At 43.5% G+C, this 22,029-nt stretch overlaps 1 protein-coding gene and 1 long non-coding RNA gene across 2 annotated transcripts in view; both read right to left on the reverse strand.

Moving 5' to 3' along the window:
• Positions 1-8,142: 8,142 nt before the first annotated feature.
• On the reverse strand, positions 8,143-8,718 carry LOC130290268 (uncharacterized). The gene is made up of 3 exons (XR_008847545.1): positions 8,472-8,718; positions 8,321-8,379; positions 8,143-8,229 (listed from the first exon to the last, which is right to left on the reverse strand). It is a non-coding gene; the product is annotated as an uncharacterized LOC130290268 (long non-coding RNA).
• An 8,392-nt stretch (positions 8,719-17,110) lies between these two features.
• PLP2 (proteolipid protein 2) overlaps positions 17,111-22,029 on the reverse strand; it is a 29,066-nt gene continuing 24,147 nt past the window's right edge. Inside the window, exons 3-5 of the mRNA XM_056537661.1 lie at positions 19,002-19,097; positions 18,583-18,673; positions 17,111-17,454 (exon numbers count right to left, since the gene is read on the reverse strand). Coding sequence (XP_056393636.1) covers positions 17,435-17,454; positions 18,583-18,673; positions 19,002-19,097 — 207 coding nt within the window. The 3' untranslated portion in view covers positions 17,111-17,434. The remainder of the gene's footprint in view (positions 17,455-18,582; positions 18,674-19,001; positions 19,098-22,029) is intronic.

The raw sequence follows: 22,029 nt of genomic DNA on the forward strand, positions 1-22,029 counted from the left end.
CCTGTTGGCTTAATAAAACACTGGCCGCGGTGTCCCCTCAGGGGGAGGTGGGGGGGTTCTGAGCTCTGGGAACCCCCCCCCCCCTCCGAACCCCCACAATTTCCTGGACGGGGCTCGGCAGTCTACTGGAAGGGGCCGTTCTGACCCCCACAGGAAGCAGCAGCCGACATACCCCCTCCATGTAACTCTATGGGATATATGGAGTGGGCGTGCCGACCCCACAGGGAGCGTCGGCTGGCACGCCCCCTCCATGTATCCCAGCAAACTGCCAGGGGCCCTGTTTAGGAGATCACGGGGGTCCCAGCGCTCGGATCCCCCTGACCTACAACTTATCCCCTGTCCTTTGGATAGGGGATAAATTATTTTTCACTACAGAACTCCTTTAAGGATGGGACAATCTTCTGTCTTGACTTTTTTGTGGGAAAGATAGAACTTTTTAATAACACAATTCATGTTTCCATAAATTTACCGTGAATCCCCCCAAAATTGTACATTTCGTCTCTATGCCATTTACTATGAAGTAACATATTACCTGTGTTTTTTTGGTCAGTATGATAACGATACCCGACTTGTGTAGTTTTTCTTATGTTTTACTACTTTTATAATATTAAAAGTATTTTTTTCTTTTCTTTTTAAGTCATATTTAAATCTTCTTATCCGGCCACTATAACTGTTTTCTTTTCCACCTACAGAACTGTGTGAGGACGTGTTCTTCCCATTACATCATCTTATTCCAGGATTTCTACTAAAGAATGTGAGGTAAAAATGTTGGACAAAAAGCGCAGACACATATATAGATGTATAGATATAGATATATTTCCATTATCTCATATAGGCCTATGGTCTTTCTAGGCTCTCCTGGATTACTCCTTTTTCTGGTGTCCTCCTCTCACTCTTCCTCCATGACCAGGACAGTAGATGAGAAGTCGTACTCCTCGTAATAGGCCACTAAAAAAACAAGAAGAACATGAATCCGCTGCTCTATATTACATGGTGACCAAAACCCCAACCTGCCGGCTCCATTCTAAGTTGTCATTACATGGCTCATCGCCGGAGGCAGCCTCCAGGTCCCCAAGCCAAGCATGGCCGCTCTTCCTTCTAAAATAGAAAAACAAAGAGTGAGAAGCTATTCCAATAAGGCTTGTGTGACCACGACCACATAGCTCTAGTGCAGTAATGCAGGGACTTACCCGAAAATGTTATACAGGGCAAAGCCCACCCACAATATAGCGCTGAACGCTCCCACACACGCAAAATAGAAATCTATTACAGATAACAGAGAAACAATGGTTAAAAATAAAGGAGCAGCATTTCATATTCTTGATAAATCCAGGGCGGCAGCCTCAGGAATCTACACCAGCCTGGAACTGACGCACATTTACACTATATTTTATCCCTGCCCCGCCCCCTTATCGCTAAACCACGCCCCCTCGGATGATAAGGTCAAAATCCAGATATTTTACATCAAATAAACCCCCCAGAGATAAAATAATAAGGACAACACTTACCAGACATCTTGTCTCGCTCCTTCACAAACCCTCAAAGACTCAGACAGCGGATGGAACCTTAGTGCAACCGCCGCCATCTGTGACATCACCGCCTTGTGTACCCTGGTCATGTGACCTATATTTTATACTGTCCATAGACTATAATGGTAACATGCTGGACACCACTGGGGGGACTTACTGTATACCGAAATATACTGAGCTGAATAAAGACACATTATATACCCCCGACCATCATGTGATATATATTATATACTGTCCATAGACTATAATGGTAACATGCAGGACACCACTGGGGGGGACTTACTGTATACATTAATATACTGAGCTGAATAAAGACACATTATATACACCCGACCATCATGTGATATATATTATATACTGTCCATAGACTATAATGGTAACATGCTGGACACCACTGGGGGGAACTTACTGTATACCGTAATATACTGAGCTGAATAAAGACACATTATATACCCCCCGACCATCATGTGATATATATTATATACTGTCCATAGACTATAATGGTAACATGCTGGACACCACTGGGGGGGACTTACTGTATACCGTAATATACTGAGCTGAATAAAGACACATTATATACCCCCGACCATCATGTAGTATATATTATATACTGTCCATAGACTATAATGGTAACATGCTGGACACCACTGGGGGGGACTTACTGTATACCGTAATATACTGAGCTGAATAAAGACACATTATATACCCCCGACCATCATGTGATATATATTATATACTGTCCATAGACTATAATGGTAACATGCTGGACACCACTGGGGGGGACTTACTGTATACCGTAATATACTGAGCTGAATAAAGACACATTATATACCCCCGACCATCATGTGATATATATTATATACTGTCCATAGACTATAATGGTAACATGCTGGACACCACTGGGGGGGACTTACTGTATACCGTAATATACTGAGCTGAATAAAGACACATTATATACCCCGACCATCATGTGATATATATATATATATACTGTCCATAGACTATAATGGTAACATGCTGGACACCACTGGGGGGGACTTACTGTATACCGTAATATACTGAGCTGAATAAAGACACATTATATACCCCCGACCATCATGTGACATATATTATATACTGTCCATAGACTATAATGGTAACATGCTGGACACCACTGGGGGGGACTTACTGTATACCGTAATATACTGAGCTGAATAAAGACACATTATATACCCCCGACCATCATGTGATATATATATATACTGTCCATAGACTATAATGGTAACATGCTGGACACCACTGGGGGGGACTTACTGTATACCGTAATATACTGAGCTGAATAAAGACACATTATATACCCCCGACCATCATGTGATATATATTATATACTGTCCATAGACTATAATGGTAACATGCTGGACACCACTGGGGGGGACTTACTGTATACCGTAATATACTGAGCTGAATAAAGACACATTATATACCCCCCGACCATCATGTGATATATATATATATATATATATATATATATATATATATATATATACTGTCCATAGACTATAATGGTAACATGCTGGACACCACTGGGGGGGACTTACTGTATACCGTAATATACTGAGCTGAATAAAGACACATTATATACCCCCGACCATCATGTGACCTATATTTTATACTGTCCATAGACTATAATGGTAACATGCTGGACACCACTGGGGGGGACTTACTGTATACCGTAATATACTGAGCTGAATAAAGACACATTATATACCCCCGACCATCATGTGATATATATTATATACTGTCCATAGACTATAATGGTAACATGCTGGACACCACTGGGGGGGACTTACTGTATACCGTAATATACTGAGCTGAATAAAGACACATTATATACCCCCACCATCATGTGACATATATTATATACTGTCCATAGACTATAATGGTAACATGCTGGACACCACTGGGGGCGACTTACTGTATACCGTAATATACTGAGCTGAATAAAGACACATTATATACCCCGACCATCATGTGATATATATTATATACTGTCCATAGACTATAATGGTAACATGCTGGACACCACTGGGGGGGACTTACTGTATACCGTAATATACTGAGCTGAATAAAGACACATTATATACCCCCGACCATCATGTGATGTATATTATATACTGTCCATAGACTATAATGGTAACATGCTGGACACCACTGGGGGGGACTTACTGTATACCGTAATATACTGAGCTGAATAAAGACACATTATATACCCCCCGACCATCATGTGATATATATTATATACTGTCCATAGACTATAATGGTAACATGCTGGACACCACTGGGGGGGACTTACTGTATACCGTAATATACTGAGCTGAATAAAGACACATTATATACCCCCGACCATCATGTGATATATATTATATACTGTCCATAGACTATAATGGTGACATGCTGGACACCACTGGGGGGGACTTACTGTATACCGTAATACACTGAGCTGAATAAAGACACATTATATACCCCGACCATCATGTGATATATATTATATACTGTCCATAGGCTATAATGGTAACATGCTGGACACCACTGGGGGGGACTTACTGTATACCGTAATACACTGAGCTGAATAAAGACACATTATATACCCCCGACCATCATGTGATATATATATATATACTGTCCATAGACTATAATGGTAACATGCTGGACACCACTGGGGGGGACTTACTGTATACCGTAATATACTGAGCTGAATAAAGACACATTATATACCCCCGACCATCATGTGATATATATTATATACTGTCCATAGACTATAATGGTAACATGCTGGACACCACTGGGGGGACTTACTGTATACCGTAATACACTGAGCTGAATAAAGACACATTATATACCCCCGACCATCATGTGATATATATATACTGTCCATAGACTATAATGGTAACATGCTGGACACCACTGGGGGGACTTACTGTATACCGTAATACACTGAGCTGAATAAAGACACATTATATACCCCCGACCATCATGTGATATATATTATATACTGTCCATAGACTATAATGGTAACATGCTGGACACCACTGGGGGGGACTTACTGTATACCGTAATATACTGAGTAGAATAAAGACACATTATATACCCCGACCATCATGTGATATATATTTTATACTGTCCATAGACTATAATGGTAACATGCTGGACACCACTGGGGGGGACTTAATGTATACCGTAATATACTGAGCTGAATAAAGACACATTATATACCCCCGACCATCATGTCGATAAAAAAATCCTAATACAGACAAAAATCAGCGTGTAAAATAAAATGGGGGAGATTTATCAACACCTGTGTAGAGGAAGAGAGGTGCAGTTGCCCATAGCAACCAATCAGATCCCTTCATTCATTTTTAATAAGGCCTCTAAAAATGAAAGAAGCAATCTGATTGGTTGCTATGGGCAACTGCACCACTCTTCCTCTACACAGGTTTTGATAAATCTCCCCCATAATATGTTGACAATTTTTCCTCTGTGTGAACTCGGCTTAATCCTCTATAATACATAGAAATTGTAGACTTAGGCTAGAAAGTATAAAGATGCGCCATATTTATCAACCAGCCTGAGGTACTGTCATAAATCTGACACAAGTTTAGACGTCTTATTAGTCGGTTTCGTTTTAAACCAAATTTGTGTGGTAAATTATTTTGTTGCACAAAGTTACTTTAAAAAAAAAAAACGCCCCCTCCGTGTCAGACCACACCCCTTTTACTGATGACACGCCCCCTTTTCAAGCTCAGCACAAATGTATCCAAAAAACATCAAAAACAAGTAATAAACGGTGGTCTCCAAACTGAGGACCTCCAGATGTTGCAAAACTACAACTCCCAGCATGCCCGGACAGCCTTTGGCTGTCCGGGCATGCTGGGAGTTGTAGTTTTGCAACAAGTCCACAGTTTGGAGACCACTGGCCTAGGGTGTCTGTAGGCCCCCTACATAAACCCAACAAAGTGTCCATATTATATGACCCATAGCAACCGAAATTCTAACTAAAGGGTCATTTCTTTATAGCGGTCACAGTTCAGCTTTACTGATACACAGTTCCGAATCCCCTGCATGACACGCTGCAGCCACGAATTGAGGGGGTTGAGTTGCCCCTACATAGTGGGCCGGATTTAGTTTAGCAGGCACACAGGTGACTTTGTGCACCAAAATATTTTGGCGCACAATTTTGTGTTTAAACTAAGCCGACTAATAAGAGATCTAATCTTAGTCCGGGCAGATTCATCACAGTCTCTAGGGCGGGTAAATACATTTGGCGCATCTTTATACTGTCTAGTCAAAGTCTACAATGTCAAAGTATTATATAGTATTAGGCCAAAAATTCATGTTCTTTTTTTCTAGTGGCCTATTACCAAGAGAAGGAATATGATTTCTCCAAGTCTGTGTTGGTTCTCGAGACTGAGGAGTGCGAGAATGACATTAAAAAAGTGCAAATTCTGAATCACCTTAAAGGGGTTCTCCACCCCTAGACATCTTATCTCCTATCCAAAGCATAGGGGATAAGATGTCTGATCGTAGGGGTCCCGTTGCTCGTTTAGAGCGTCGGGTGCAGCGCCGGAGGCTCGTGATGTTGTGGTCCCGGCCCTGCTCATGATGTCATGGTCACGCCCCCTCAAAGCAAGTCTATGGGAGGGGGTGTGACGGCCGTCACGCCCCCTCCCATAGGCTTGCATTGAGGGGGCGTGGCTGTGACGTCACGAGCGGGGCGAGACCGTGATGTCACAAACCTCCGTCCTGCAGCGCCAGTCACCCGGCACGGAGCGAAGTTTGCTCTGTGCATCGGATGTCTAGGGTGCCGCAGCTGACCCCCGCGGTCAGACATCTTATCCCCTATCCGTTGGATAGGGGATAAGATGTCTGGGGGCGGAGTACCCCTATAAGGATTTTCTTCGACCTCTTAAAAATTATATATATATATGTGTGCACTTTTTGTGTGGAAAAATAAAACATTTAAAGGGGTCCGAAATGGCCATTTAAATATGACATTTTTGTATCCTTTTTTCTAGTGGCCGATTACCAAGAGGAGGAATGTGGTTTCTCCAATTCTATGCTGGTCCTGGAGACTGAGAAGACAACATAAGGTAAGAGAAGAAAATACATTGGATATTCTGTTTCTAAACATCAGCTCAGGGTTTAATCCAAAATTAATGGACAGACGCTTTATGGACACATTGGAAAACCATAGAGTCATATAGAACAGTGTTTCCCAACCAGGGTGCCTCCAGCTGTTTCAAAACTACAACTCCCAGCATGTCCGGACAGCCAAAGACTATAGGGACCAGCGTTCCAACATTCAGTCAACATTGGCCACCTTTGGGATCTCTGTCCGGAATATTTCTTGGTGGAGATTCTATAGTGTGGACACGACCCTCGAAGAAGAGGAGAAAAAATGAAAATCCACAAATAAAAATTTCTATACAATACAATAGAGGACAGTGCACTGTTACAAATGGATCTGGATAGGTTGGAGGTTTGGGCTGGGAAGTGGCAGATGAGGTTCAGCACTGATAAATGTAAGGTAACGCACATGGGGAAGAAAAATCAATTTATTTTTTTATTTTTTATGGCTATGTTGTTGGCCAGGTAAAAAAAAAAAAAAGTACCTTATACTTACCTAGCCCCCAGTCCCCTCAGCTTCTTTCTGACTCCAGTCCCCAGATCCTCTGTCATCTTCCTGCTTCTGAGACAGGCCCTAGGCCTATGACCTGTTGGCTTAATAAAACACTGGCCGCGGTGTCCCCTCTGGGGGAGGTGGAGGGGTTCTGAGCTCTGGGACCTCGCCCCCCCCCCCTCCGAACCCCCACAATTTCCTGGACGGGGCTCGGCAGTCTACCGGAAGGGGCCGTTCTGACCCCCACAGGAAGCAGCAGCCGACATACCCCCTCCATGTAACTCTATGGGATATATGGAGGGGGCGTGCCGACCCCACAGGGAGCGTCGGCTGGCACGCCCCCTCCATGTATCCCTGCAAACTGCCAGGGGCCCTGTTCAGGAGATCACGGGGGTCCCAGCGCTCGGATCCCTGTGACCTACAACTTATCCCCTGTCCTTTGGATAGGGGATAAGTTATTTTTCACTCCAGAACTCCTTTAAGGATGGGACAATCTTCTGTCTTGACTTTTTTGTGGGAAAGATAGAACTTTTTAATAACACAATTCATGTTTCCATAAATTTACCGTGAATCCCCCCAAAATTGTACATTTAGTCTCTATGCCATTTACTATGAAGTAACACATTACCTGTGTTTTTTTGGTCAGTATGATAACGATACCCGACTTGTGTAGTTTTTCTTATGTTTTACTACTTTTAAAATATTAAAAGTATTTTTTTCTTTTCTTTTTAAGTCATATTTAAATCTTCTTATCCGGCCACTATAACTGTTTTCTTTTCCACCTACAGAACTGTGTGAGGACGTGTTCTTCCCATTACATCATCTTATTCCAGGATTTCTACTAAAGAATGTGAGGTAAAAATGTTGGACAAAAAGCGCAGACACATATATAGATGTATAGATATAGATATATTTCCATTATCTCATATAGGCCTATGGTCTTTCTAGGCTCTCCTGGATTACTCCTTTTTATGATGTCCTCCTCTCACTCTTCCTCCATGACCAGGACAGTAGATGAGAAGTCGTACTCCTCGTAATAGGCCACTAAAAAAACAAGAAGAACATGAATCCGCTGCTCTATATTACATGGTGACCAAAACCCCAACCTGCCGGCTCCATTCTAAGTTGTCATTACATGGCTCATCGCCGGAGGCAGCCTCCAGGTCCCCAAGCCAAGCATGGCCGCTCTTCCTTCTAAAATAGAAAAACAAAGAGTGAGAAGCTATTCCAATAAGGCTTGTGTGACCACGACCACATAGCTCTAGTGCAGTAATGCAGGGACTTACCCGAAAATTTTATACAGGGCAAAGCCCACCCACAATATAGCGCTGAACGCTCCCACACACGCAAAATAGAAATCTATTACAGATAACAGAGAAACAATGGTTAAATATAAAGGAGCAGCATTTCATATTCTTGATAAATCCAGGGCGGCAGCCTCAGGAATCTACACCAGCCTGGAACTGACACACATTTACACTATATTTTATCCCTGCCCCGCCCCCTTATTGCTAAACCACGCCCCCTCGGATGATAAGGTCAAAATCCAGATATTTTACATCAAATAAAACCCCCAGAGATAAAATAATAAGGACAACACTTACCAGAATTCTTGTCTCGCTCCTTCACAAACCCTCAAAGACTCAGACAGCGGATGGAACCTTAGTGCAACCGCCGCCATCTGTGACATCACCGCCTTGTGTACCCTGGTCATGTGACCTATATTTTATACTGTCCATAGACTATAATGGTAACATGCTGGACACCACTGGGGGACTTACTGTATACCGTAATATACTGAGCTGAATAAAGACACATTATATACCCCCGACCATCATGTGATATATATTATATACTGTCCATAGACTATAATGGTAACATGCTGGACACCACTGGGGGGGACTTACTGTATACCGTAATATACTGAGCTGAATAAAGACACATTATATACCCCGACCATCATGTGATATATATTATATACTGTCCATAGACTATAATGGTAACATGCTGGACACCACTGGGGGGACTTACTGTATATCGTAATATACTGAGCTGAATAAAGACACATTATATACCCCCGACCATCATGTGATATATATTATATACTGTCCATAGACTATAATGGTAACATGCTGGACACCACTGGGGGGACTTACTGTATACCGTAATATACTGAGCTGAATAAAGACACATTATATACCCCCGACCATCATGTGATATATATTATATACTGTCCATAGACTATAATGGTAACATGCTGGACACCACTGGGGGGGACTTACTGTATACCGTAATATACTGAGCTGAATAAAGACACATTATATACCCCCGACCATCATGTGATATATATATATACTGTCCATAGACTATAATGGTAACATGCTGGACACCACTGGGGGGGACTTACTGTATACCGTAATATACTGAGCTGAATAAAGACACATTATATACCCCCGACCATCATGTGATATATATTATATACAGTACATAGACTATAATGGTAACATGCTGGACACCACTGGGGGGGACTTACTGTATACCGTAATATACTGAGCTGAATAAAGACACATTATATACCCCCGACCATCATGTCGATAAAAAATCCTATTACAGACAAAAATCAGCGTGTAAAATAAAATGGGGGAGATTTATTAACACCTGTGTAGAGGAAGAGAGGAGCAGTTGCCCATTGCAACCAATCAGATCGCTGCTTTCATTTTTAATAAGGCCTCTAAAAATGAAAGACGCGATCTGATTGGTTGCTATGGGCAACTGCACCACTCTTCCTCTACACAGGTTTTGATAAATCTCCCCCATAATATGTTGCCAATTTTTCCTCTGTGTGAACTCGGCCTAATCCTCTATAATACATAGAAATTGTAGACTTAGGCTAGAAAGTATAAAGATGCGCCATATTTATCAACCAGCCTGAGGTACTGTGATAAATCTGACACAAGTTTAGACGTCTTATTAGTCGGTTTCGTTTTAAACCAAATTTGTGTGGTAAATTATTTTGGGGCACAAAGTTACTTTAAAAAAAAAAAACTCCCCCTCCGTGACAGACCACACCCCTTATACTGACACCCCCCCCTTTTCAAGCTCAGCACAAATGTATCCAAAAAACATCAAAAACAAGTAATAAACGGTGGTTTCCAAACTGAGGACCTCCAGATGTTGCAAAACTACAACTCCCAGCATGCCCGGACAGCCTTTGGCTGTCCGGGCATGCTGGGAGTTGTAGTTTTGCAACAAGTCCACAGTTTGGAGACCACTGGCCTAGGGTGTCTGTAGGCCCCCTACATAAACCCAACAAAGTGTCCATATTATATGACCCATAGCAACCAAAATTCTAACTAAAGGGTCATTTCTTTATAGCGGTCACAGTTCAGCTTTACTGATACACAGTTCCGAATCCCCTGCATGACACGCTGCAGCCACGAATTGAGGGGGTTGAGTTGCCCCTACATAGTGGGCCGGATTTAGTTTAGCAGGCACACAGGTGACTTTGTGCACCAAAATATTTTGGCGCACAACTTTGTGTTTAAACTAAGCCGACTAATAAGAGATCTAATCTTAGTCCGGGCAGATTCATCACAGTCTCTAGGGCGGGTAAATACATTTGGCGCATCTTTATACTGTCTAGTCAAAGTCTACAATGTCAAAGTATTATATAGTATTAGGCCAAAAATTCATGTTCTTTTTTTCTAGTGGCCTATTACCAAGAGTCTGTGTTGGTTCTCGAGACTGAGGAGTGCGAGAATGACATTAAAAAAGTGCAAATTCTGAATCACCTTAAAGGGGTTCTCCACCCCTAGACATCTTATCTCCTATCCAAAGCATAGGGGATAAGATGTCTGATCGTAGGGGTCCCGTTGCTCGTTTAGAGCGTCGGGTGCAGCGCCGGAGGCTCGTGATGTTGTGGCCCCGCCCTGCTCATGATGTCATGGTCACGCCCCCTCAAAGCAAGTCTATGGGAGGGGGTGTGGCGGCCGTCAAGCCCCCTCCCATAGGCTTGCATTGAGGGGGCGTGGCTGTGACGTCAAGAGCGGGGCGAGACCGTGACGTCACAAACCTCCGTCCTGCATCACCAGTCATCCGGCACAGAGCGAAGTTTGCTCTGTGCATCGGATGTCTAGGGTGCCGCAGCTGAGATCGTAGGGGTCCCCAGCGGTGGGACCCCCGCGGTCAGACATCTTATCCCCTATCCGTTGGGGGCGGAGTACCCCTATAAGGATTTTCTTCGACCTCTTAAAAATTATATATATATATGTGTGCACTTTTTGTCTGGAAAAATAAAACATTTAAAGGGGTCCGAATTGGCCATTTAAATATGACATTTTTGTATCCTTTTTTCTAGTGGCCGATTACCAAGAGGAGGAATGTGATTTCTCCAATTCTATGCTGGTCCTGGAGACTGAGAAGACAACATAAGGTAAGAGAAGAAAATACATTGGATATTCTGTTTCTAAACATCAGCTCAGGGTTTAATCCAAAATTAATGGACAGACCAATTTATGGACACATTGGAAAACCATAGTCATATAGAACAGTGTTTCCCAACCAGGGTGCCTCCAGCTGTTGCAACACTACAACTCCCAGCATGTCCAGACAGCTAAAAGCTATAGGGACCAGCGTTCTGAGATTCAGTCAACATTGGCCACCTTTGGGATCTCTGTCCGGAACATTTCTTGGTGGAGATTCTATAGTGTGGACACGACCTTCGAAGAAGAGGAGAAAAAATGAAAATCCACAAATTAAAATTTCCTTGGTGGTTAACCCTAGAGGACGCAGGGTGTAAATGTACTTAGTGCACCAGGGTGTACATTTACAGGGCGGCATGCACAATCTAGGCACAGAGAGGAGCTGCGTTTGCTTCATAGACTGCGGGTCTAATAGCGGACATTAGCGATTACACTGATGCCCCCCCCATTAACCCATTAGGGTCGGGTCCATGGCTGCTGAGGACAGTCAGGACCTATGGTGTATAAAGGGAGCGCAGCTCTTCTGCTACAAACGTCCTGGTGCGTCAAGTACCAGACAGCCAGGATGTACAGATAAGTCCTGCGTCCTCTAGGGGTTAATGTTATGGCTGATTGGTTTATTTGCTCTATGTAGGGATATTAAGATTTTGTCAGAGTAATTCTATAGGGAAAAGAGATTATGATCATTTCCTTATATCACTGTTATCCAACGTACTGAAGATACGCGTCTCAGTCACCCTATACCTGCAGGTACTTATGTAGAATCAAGTTTAATGTTACTGAAGATTCACAGTATATTGACCAGACCACACGTGTCCTTCCAGCTTTTATGTATAGTGTAAAGTGTATACTAGACTGGGGAATTGGTTGGAGTCCTTCAGGGGAATTGTGGTTTGAATAATAATTGAGCCTGGCCTGTGATTGGCTGAAGAGCAGAATGACGCTCCGGACCCAGGCGTCACGTTTTCTGACATGAAGAGAATCGTGTCCGGGGACCTGAGCGGGACGCTGGAGGAAAGTAAAGGTTTATTATTGTGCAATGGCCAAAGGTCCCTGCTGTGGCATGACCCCTTTAAAGGGATTATTAAAGGGGTACTCCGGTTGGAATATTCTATTTTTATTTTTTTTAAATCAACTGGTGCCAGAAAGTTAAATAGATTTGTAAATTACTTCTATTTCCGAGTACAGCTAGGACTGTGCAGATATTGCAGTCCCCAATAGACTGCAATGTGTTCCGCGGCTATTTCCGCCTGAAGAATGAGCAACGCCATTTTTTTAGGCGGAAATTTTAAAGCGTATTTTTCGTTCACAAATTCTGCTCCCATAATTCCGAAATGTGAGTTTGTGTACGGAAACCCATTCACTAGGCTTGTGCATTTTGGCAAGCAGAATTTCTGTCTGCAATTTCAAAGCGGAATTCCGTAGTGTAACCTAGCCTAAGATTGGGGAGGAAAGGAGCAGGAATATCAGGAAAAGGAGGCAAATTGGCTAAATGAATGTATTTGCAGAAATATTTAACTTAATGTACTCTACAAGTTTAACTACATTTTGTTGAGATGGGTATCACCCTTTAATACATGACATGCTGCTGGCCTGGAGCCACCACTAGGGGGAGCTTACTACATAATGGGGTTTATTTACTAACGTCATCCTGACTCGTTTCTTTCTCAGGTTTTGCACCCAAATTGTGTCGCACATTCCATGCGACACAATTTGTGACCATAAATACAAAAGCCCTCCATTTTACAAGAAAATTTGTAAATACCTTGGGAAAATACCTGTCGGGAATCAAAGCTACACTCCACTCTTAGTAAATAAACCCCAATGAGTTAATGGTACGATAATGTCTATGCAGGGGATTTGGAGCTTTATATCAGAACTGGGACACTCTGTACATTTTAGGGGAGATTTATAAAAACCTGTGCAGATAAAAAGTTGACCAGTTGCCCATAGCAACCAATCAGATTGCTTCTTTCATTTTTCAGATACCTGCGTTACCGCTGGAGGAATCCGAACGGAGGAAAAGATCCCAGGTTGGTTTGGGGCGCACACCGCTAGCAGTAAAACCACCATGGATTAAGATGTTTTTTTTTAATTTGGATAAAACAAACTATGCATTTCAAGAGCGCCCGCTCTCTTTTTCAAGTCTCTTACAGAAATGACATATCTGCTACATTTTATACATAAATCAAATTTGTAGAAAATGTAGCTGATATGTCATTTCTGTAAGAGACTTGAAAAAATAGAGCGGGTGCTCTTGAAACGCGTCGTCTGTTTTTTCCAAATTAAAAAAATATATATTTTAATCCTCGGTGCTGATTCAATTAAACATTATTCACTATAGTTATATTACCCCCCACTAGATTGTTTAGAATGAGTCGCTCTGACTCGGACGCGTGCCGCTAGAGCTGATTTTTGGCATCTCATTTGGGCATGCCCTTAGGTTGCAGCCTTTTGGGGGGTCGTTCTTCACATTTTGGCTGCCCTGGTGCAACCTACTCCTCCTCCCGAACCGCTAGTATGCCTCTTCGGGGTCCTCAAAGAGGAGGTATGGACGCATCATACCTACATTTTCTTGCGGGAATCCCTATTTTTGGCGAGGAAGGCGATTGCGCTTAAGTGGATGGACCCTTGCCCACCTACCTTATCCCAATGGAGAGCCTTAGTTAATGCCATCATCACCTTTTCTCATATGGTGTATAAGAATAGGAAATGTCAGGGTAAATTTATATCTGTTTGGGGTGCTTGGTGCTCATCACATCTTACCCAATGTTCGTATTCCATGACGACTCCTTGTGCACACTGACCTGAATGGGCTTCTCTATATACTTTTGTCTATAAATAAACGCATTATGTCTGCACCGGTCCAAAGTCGGAACTGCATGTGTGTCTGTCTATGTCTTTTGTCCTGCCCGGTGGTGGTCGAGTGATTTTTTCTGTCCTTTCTTTTTTTTTCTCTTTCCTGTTTAGCCGTTCTCCCTACTCTGTTGTTGAAGGATGGCTGATCGTTGTGTTTTTTTATGGTCTCTTTATATGGTTGAGCTGGCATTTGTGGCAACTTCCATCTGACCCTGCCGCTCGCATTCTACAATATCTGTAAATTGATGAGTGCCTTTTATACCTACTGTGGAGAACCATGTTGTTTACGGTTTGGCCATGTGGCCGGATTTGTTACCTTTTCAATAAACCGAATAAAAAAAATAGATGTTGTGGAGTCAGTAGATAAATGTTTCGACTCCAACTCCGGAGTTTTCTGTGCTTCCGACTCCCCGACTCCTCTGTACTAATATGTGACTGTATTTTATACATTCCTTGAAGTAAAGAAAGGCAATATACATGTCATTACCACCAGGACTACTGGCTGGGAAGCCAACAGTCTACTGTATTGAACAGTTTGTGTGCTGATCTGTTGCTGAAGATAGGGCAGTGGGAGGATCCAGGAAGGGGCATTTATTATAAAACATGATTTCCCTAGTAGAATCCCATAGTCAAGTTTAAAGGGGTACTCCGCCCCTAGACATCTTAGCCCCTATCCAAAGGATAGGGGATAAGATGTCAGATCGCCGGGGTCCTGCTGCTGGGGACCCCCGGGATCGCCACTGCGGCACCGCGCTTTCATTACTACACAGAGAAAGTTCGCTCTGTGCGTAATGATGGGCGATACAGGGGATGGAGCAGCGTGACGTCATGGCTCCACCCCTCGTGACATCACGGCCCGCCCCCTTAATGCAAGTCTATGGCAGGGGGCGTGACGACCACCACGCCCCTTCCCATAGACTTGTATTGCAGGGGCGGGCCGTGACATCATGAGGGGCAGAGCCGTGATGTAACTATGCTCCGGCCCCTGTATCGCCCGTCATTACTCGCTCGCTCTGTGCAGTAATGAGCGCGCAGTGCCGCAGCGGCGATCCCGGGGGTCCCCAGCAGCGGGACCCCGGCAATCTGACATCTTATCCCCTTTCCAAAAGGATAGGGGATAAGATGTCAGATCGCCGGGGTCCCGCTGCTGGGGACCCCCGGGATCGCCGATGCGGCACCGCGCTATCATTACTGCACAGAGCGAGTTCGCTCTGTGCGTAATGACGGGCGATACAGGGGCCGGAGCATCGCATCATCACGGCTCCGCCCCTCGTGATGTCTAGGGGCGGAGTACCCCTTTAAGCTAACAATCGAGATTACAAGTTTTTATAGCCTTATCTGAATGGCAGCAGTTTTTCCAATGGTTTACAGCTTCAGTCTTGAACTATTGACCCTCCATTCCCTTCACTTATACAAGTGTCTCTAGTCCTGCAAAAAACATATTTCCTTAACCCCTTATCAGTGAGAGGCTAGGTTACCCATGGGTTCCCTGTAACAGCAGAACACAACACTATGGAAAGTATAAGTATTGCCGCTCCTAATTGTGCGTTGTGTGCCAAATAGTAAAGCACATGAAAAGCTTCTTCACAGTCACTTAACGTGTTCGTTTTGCGATTACATGAGGCACTGCATGCATTGATCTTTATTCTTATAGTAGAGAATTCATTAATTATAAAACTTTTTGTGAATTGGGACATTTAAATTATTATTTTTTTATTCCAATCTAAATTTAGTAGGAGTCTGAGTCGGTGCATTATTTGCCGACTCCGACTCCAGGTACCCAAAATTTCGTCCGACTCCGACTCCACAGCCCTGTTGAGCTCTTACCCCAACATCGACGGGTACGTGAGCTCTTGTGTAACTACATGTACCTGTCTCTCTCTTGGTAACGGCACAAGGTAGCGCCACCGTTTGTCCGTTTTTTTTTTTTTGGTTCCACATATCTGTTTATTTTCAGAGGCCTTTTTAAAAATGAAAGAAGCGATCTGATTGGTTGCTATGGGCAAATGGGTCAACTTTTCCTCTTCACAGGCTTTGATACATCTCCCCCTTTGTACCCATTTCTGAATTCAACACCCAAACTACTCTTTTCCCAGACATAGTGCCACCTCATGGTTGTGCTTGGTATTGCTCCTTGGCCCTATTCACTTAAAGGAGTTCTGTGGTGAAAAATAACTTATAAGTTATAGATCGCAGGGGGTCCGAGCGCTGGGACCCCCCCCGCGATCTCCTGAACGGGGCCCCGGCAGTCTGCTGGAAGAGGGTGTGCCGACCCCCGCACAGAGCAGCGTCCGTCACTCCCCCTCCATGTATCCCATAGAGATACATGGAGGGGGTGTGTCGGCCACGACTTACTACAGGGGTCAGTACGGCCGCTTCGGGCAGACTGCCGGGGCCCCGTTCAGGAGATAGCAGGGGGTCTCATTGCTCGGACCCCCCCCCCTTGCGATCTATAACTCTGGATAGGGGATGAGTTATTTTTTGCTGCACTCCTCCTTACAGACCAAGAGTGCATCTCAGCTTTCACGTCATCCATCCTTTTGTCTATTTTGTCTATCCTTTTGTCTATTTAACACCACGACAGACAAGGTTATAGATACATTTATTGTACTGTGACAAACGTATAAAAAAAAAAAAAAGCTTAATTTTACATGTAAAACAATCCCCCTATAGTGGATAGATGACAATTAAGAAAGCAGCACACGTATATGACCCATTCATCTACTGGTATAATGCACCCGTATATACGTGTGCTCAGTCATCCACCATGGTACAGTATTGACTAGGCCGCCAGGATCCTCATCATTTGGGGGGCGGCCGCAGTGTGTGGTGGGAGGGGGTCATAGCATGTTGCTGGCTTGTAGCTTGTGCAGGACACTCCGATCCCTCCCGCTTGTACAAAACGTATGTTAGATGTTATCGGGAGATTCTGAGAAGAGAAAAAAAAGAGACAAGTCATCAGATCCGGAGGTAGCTTCATTTATTACATTACAATACAACTCAAACAACTTCTAGGGATGTGTCTATAGGTCAATGTTTCCAAAACAAGGTGCCTCCAGCTGTTGCAAAACTACAACTCTCAGCATGCCCGGACAGCCAAAGGCTGTCCGAGCATGCTAGGAGTTGTAGTTTCGCAACAGCTGTCAGCACCCTGTTTGGGAAACACTGATATAGTTAAAGGCGTACTCCGGTGAAAAACTTTTTATTTTTTTTTTATTTTTATTTTTTTTAAATCAACTGGTGCCAGAAAGTTAAACAGATTTACATATTTGTAAATTACTCCTATTAAAAAATCATTCCTGTACTTATTAGCTGACTAATACTACAGCGGAAATTCTTTTCAGTTTGAAACACAGAGCTGTCTGCTGACATCATGAGCACAGTGCTCTCTGCTGACATCTCTGCTTGTCTCGGGAACTGCGCAGAGTAGAAGAGGTTTGCTATGGGGATTTGCTTCTACTCTGGACAGGTACCGAGACAGGTGTCATCAGAGAGCAATTAGACAGAAAAGAACTCAACTTCAGCAGCTCATAAGTACTGAAAGGATTAAGATTTTTTTAATAGAAGTAATTTACAAATCTGTTTAACTTTCTGGAGCCGGTTGATATATAAAAAAAAGTTTTTTTTTCCTGGATAACCCCTTTAACCCCTGGGACCTTCTGTAATCTTGAGACAGGGCCTGAGGAATGGGACTATGTGTGCAAGTAGTGTGCAAATCCGACTGCGGCTCCATTCATTGTCTGTGGGTAGGAGCACCGAAGATATTGTACAGGGCAGCAAGTAAACAGAGGCGCTGGGGCAGACTAGAGCGCCGGCGCTAAAGTGAATGGAGTATGAGGTAGGTTATAATATTACAGTCTTAACAAACAACAGTTTAGTATGAAAAAAATTAAATGAATTTTATATATAATTTTTTTTATTACATAATATATATATTTTTATATTGTAATATATAGATATGTATTTAATTATATATATTTTTATTATATACACTGTGTATATATATTAGTAGATGAGCGGTACTAACTATTCCTCCCGTGTGGCAGAGTTTACTCACCCGTTGCGGCCTGTGTATGTGTTTTCCTTAGTGAAGGAAATGTGATAAAAGCATCATAAGCGAACAGGATCCCTGCCAAAAGCCCAAAGACCTGAGTACAAAAAGGAGAATAGGTTATTAGAACAAGTGGTAATTGGGATTATGCCGAAGGCTTTCCATGCATGCTGGGAGTTGTAGTTTTCCAACAGCTGGAGGCACCCTGGTTGGGAAACACTGATTCTTATGATTCTATAGAGCGCTCACAACACTGTCAGTAGCTTCAATTCAAAACAATGACAGATTTCCAGGAACAGAAATCTCCGAGCAGTGCCAAAGGGCCTGAAGCCTCTTTACAGTTGTATTCTGGTACAGGGCCTGAATCCAGTCCTAGTTCTATCACAGCTGATATCAGACCAAGCCCAGTATTGTTTATTACTCACCGATCCGGCAATACCAGGTCCATCACCGCCACGGATAAGACACACTATGGACAGAATTATGAAAAGCCCACCGCCCACAGCCGCACGTATAAAATCCTAAAAAACAAAGAAGACTGAGGTTCAGCATATATACCAGGAATAACAGGTAACAGTCTCTGAATAAAACATTGTTTGATCCTCTATAAGATGTGGCCAGGGCCGGTGAAAGGATTTTTACACCCCTAGGCAAAAGCTTATTTTGTTGCCCCTTGACTCCGCCCATTGGCTCGGCCCCCCTTGACACGCCCACCTTACTACTGGGGTGACACACTGTAACAAACCTCCTCCTCATGTAATCTCCTTACTACTGGGGTGACACACTGTAACAAACCTCCTACTCATGTAATCTCCTTACTACTGGGGTGACACACTGTAACAAACCCCCTCTTATGTAATCTCCTTACTACTGGGGTGACACACTGTAACAAACCCCCTCCTCATGTAATCTCCTTACTACTAGGGTGACACACTGTAACAAACCTCCTCCTCATGTAATCACCTTACTACTGGGGTGACACTGTAACAAACCCCCTCTTATGTAATCTCCTTACTACTGGGGTGACACACTGTAACAAACCTCCTCCTTATGTAATCACCTTACTACTGGGGTGACACACCGTAACAAACCTCCTCCTCATGTAATCTCCTTACTACTGGGGTGACACACTGTAACAAACCCCCTCCTCATGTAATCTCCTTACTACTGGGGTGACACACAGTAATAAACCCCCTCCTCATGTAATCTCCTTACTACTGGGGTGACACAATGTAACAAACCTCCTCCTCATGTAATCTCCTTACTACTGGGGTGACACACTGTAACAAACCCCCTCTTTATGTAATCTCCTTACTACTGGGGTGACACACTGTAACAAACCTCCTCCTCATGTAATTACCTTACTACTGGGGTGACACACTGTAACAAACCCCCTCCTCATGTAATCTCCTTACTACTAGGGTGACACACTGTAACAAACCCCCTCCTCATGTAATCTCCTTACTACTGGGGTGACACACAGTAATAAACCCCCTCCTCATGTAATCTCCTTACTACTGGGGTTACACACTGTAACAAACCTCCTCCTCATGTAATCTCCTTACTACTGGGGTGACACACTGTAACAAACCTCCTCCTCATGCAATCACCTTAACAACAAACCCCGGAGGGGAACAGAGTAATAACAATAACAAATTTAGGGGACATCCCCCAAAGGGGTACCCTAAACTAGAATCCCCCCCCCCCCAAAAAAAATAAAAAAATCTTTAAAATATAACCTTTATTGGACACTTAAAATGTAATGGTGAAATTATGGTAATTCACCTAAACACCACTAGGTGTCAGTATCACACAAGAGATTTACAAACACAGCTGGTCAGACACTTCTTTCCAGTTGATGTTGGTAAGGCTGCTTTCACACTATGACAAGTACCCGTCATATAATAACTGGCAATCGCGGGGTTAAACTGCCATTAGAAAATCCCTAACATACGTTAGAAAATCCCATAATAGTCTATGGGATTTTTCTAATAGCCGTTTTAACCCATTATTGCCCGTTATTCATAATGGGCGTTATTTTGTAACGGGAGATTGAACGGAAGAAATAAATGCATGAACTATTTTTCCCGTTACTATCTCCCGTCATAAAATAACGCCCGTTATGAATAACGGGCAATAATGGGTTAAAACGGCTATTAGAAAAATCCTATAGACTATTATGGGTTTTCTAACGTATGTTAGGGATTTTCTAATGGCAGTTTAACCCCGCGATCGCCAGCTATTTTATAACGGGTGTTATATAACGGGTACTTGTCAGTGTGTGAAAGCAGCCTAATACTGCCAAAGTAACTGTGTGCACTATAGATTTTGGGCCACTCGAGTGGATAATGTATAATATAGCTAAAGCTCACCAAAGACGCTGCTGTATAAAATATATGAGCCTAAGTCCTGAGGTTTCGTTGGAGACCCAGCTTCATCAGAGGACTGGCAGCTACACTGTAACAAACCTCCTCCTCATGTAATTACCTTACTACTGGGGTGACACACTGTAACAAACCTCCTCATGTCATCTCCTTACTACTGGGGTGACACACTGTAACAAACCTCCTCCTCATGTCGTCTCCTTACTACTGGGGTGACACACTGTAACAAACCTCCTCCTCATGTAATCTCCTTACTACTGGGGATGACACACTGTAACAAACCTCCTCCTCATGTAATCTCCTTACTACTGGGGATGACACACTGTAACAAACCCCCTCCTCACGCAACGGTGGTTCTGGCTGGGCGGGTGCTTCGGATGAGCAGTGGGGGTTTCAGATGCTGGCTGGCTACTAACTTTCTTGCAGCGGGCAGAGTGGCGCCCCCATCAATAGGGCACTCTAGGTGGCTGCCTATTTTGCCTGTAGGCAGAACCGTCCCTGGATGTGGCCTCCGCCACAATGGGGCATCCACCAGCCTCTGGTAGTCAGTTCTGTTACTTGTGTCCCATGCTTCAGGGCTGGAAGAACCAGAAAACCCAGCATTTCCTATACTCACTGTCCCAGACAGGATCATAGGTGAATCCATATTGACATCCACATCCTATTATGTATTTATGTATCTATTCACCTTGGTGGAGGATGTGGGCATTGATGTGGACAGAAGAGTTCTATACATCAGTGTTTCCCAACCATTGCCAAACTATAACTCCCAGCATGCCCGGACAGCCGAAGGCTGTCCGGGCATGCTGGGAGTTGTAGTTTGGCAACAGCTGGGGGCAGCATGGTTGGGAAACACCGATGTAGACTTCTAGACATGCTTTTCACAGCAGCTCAGAATATCCTAATAGCGTAAGGATAAGGCACACCGCTATGGCTTCTGTAAGAAAAAGAGCCCACGCTGCCGCAGGTAAGTACAGGCCTGCACCTGAGCCACCCTCATAGGTTACTAAAACAAAAAAAAAAAACATTTCTGCATGACCTAAGGCATCAATAATCCTTCATTACCACA

This window comes from Hyla sarda, chromosome 9 (genome assembly GCF_029499605.1).
Source record: "Hyla sarda isolate aHylSar1 chromosome 9, aHylSar1.hap1, whole genome shotgun sequence".
In the NCBI taxonomy this organism is placed as follows: Eukaryota; Metazoa; Chordata; class Amphibia; order Anura; family Hylidae; genus Hyla; species Hyla sarda.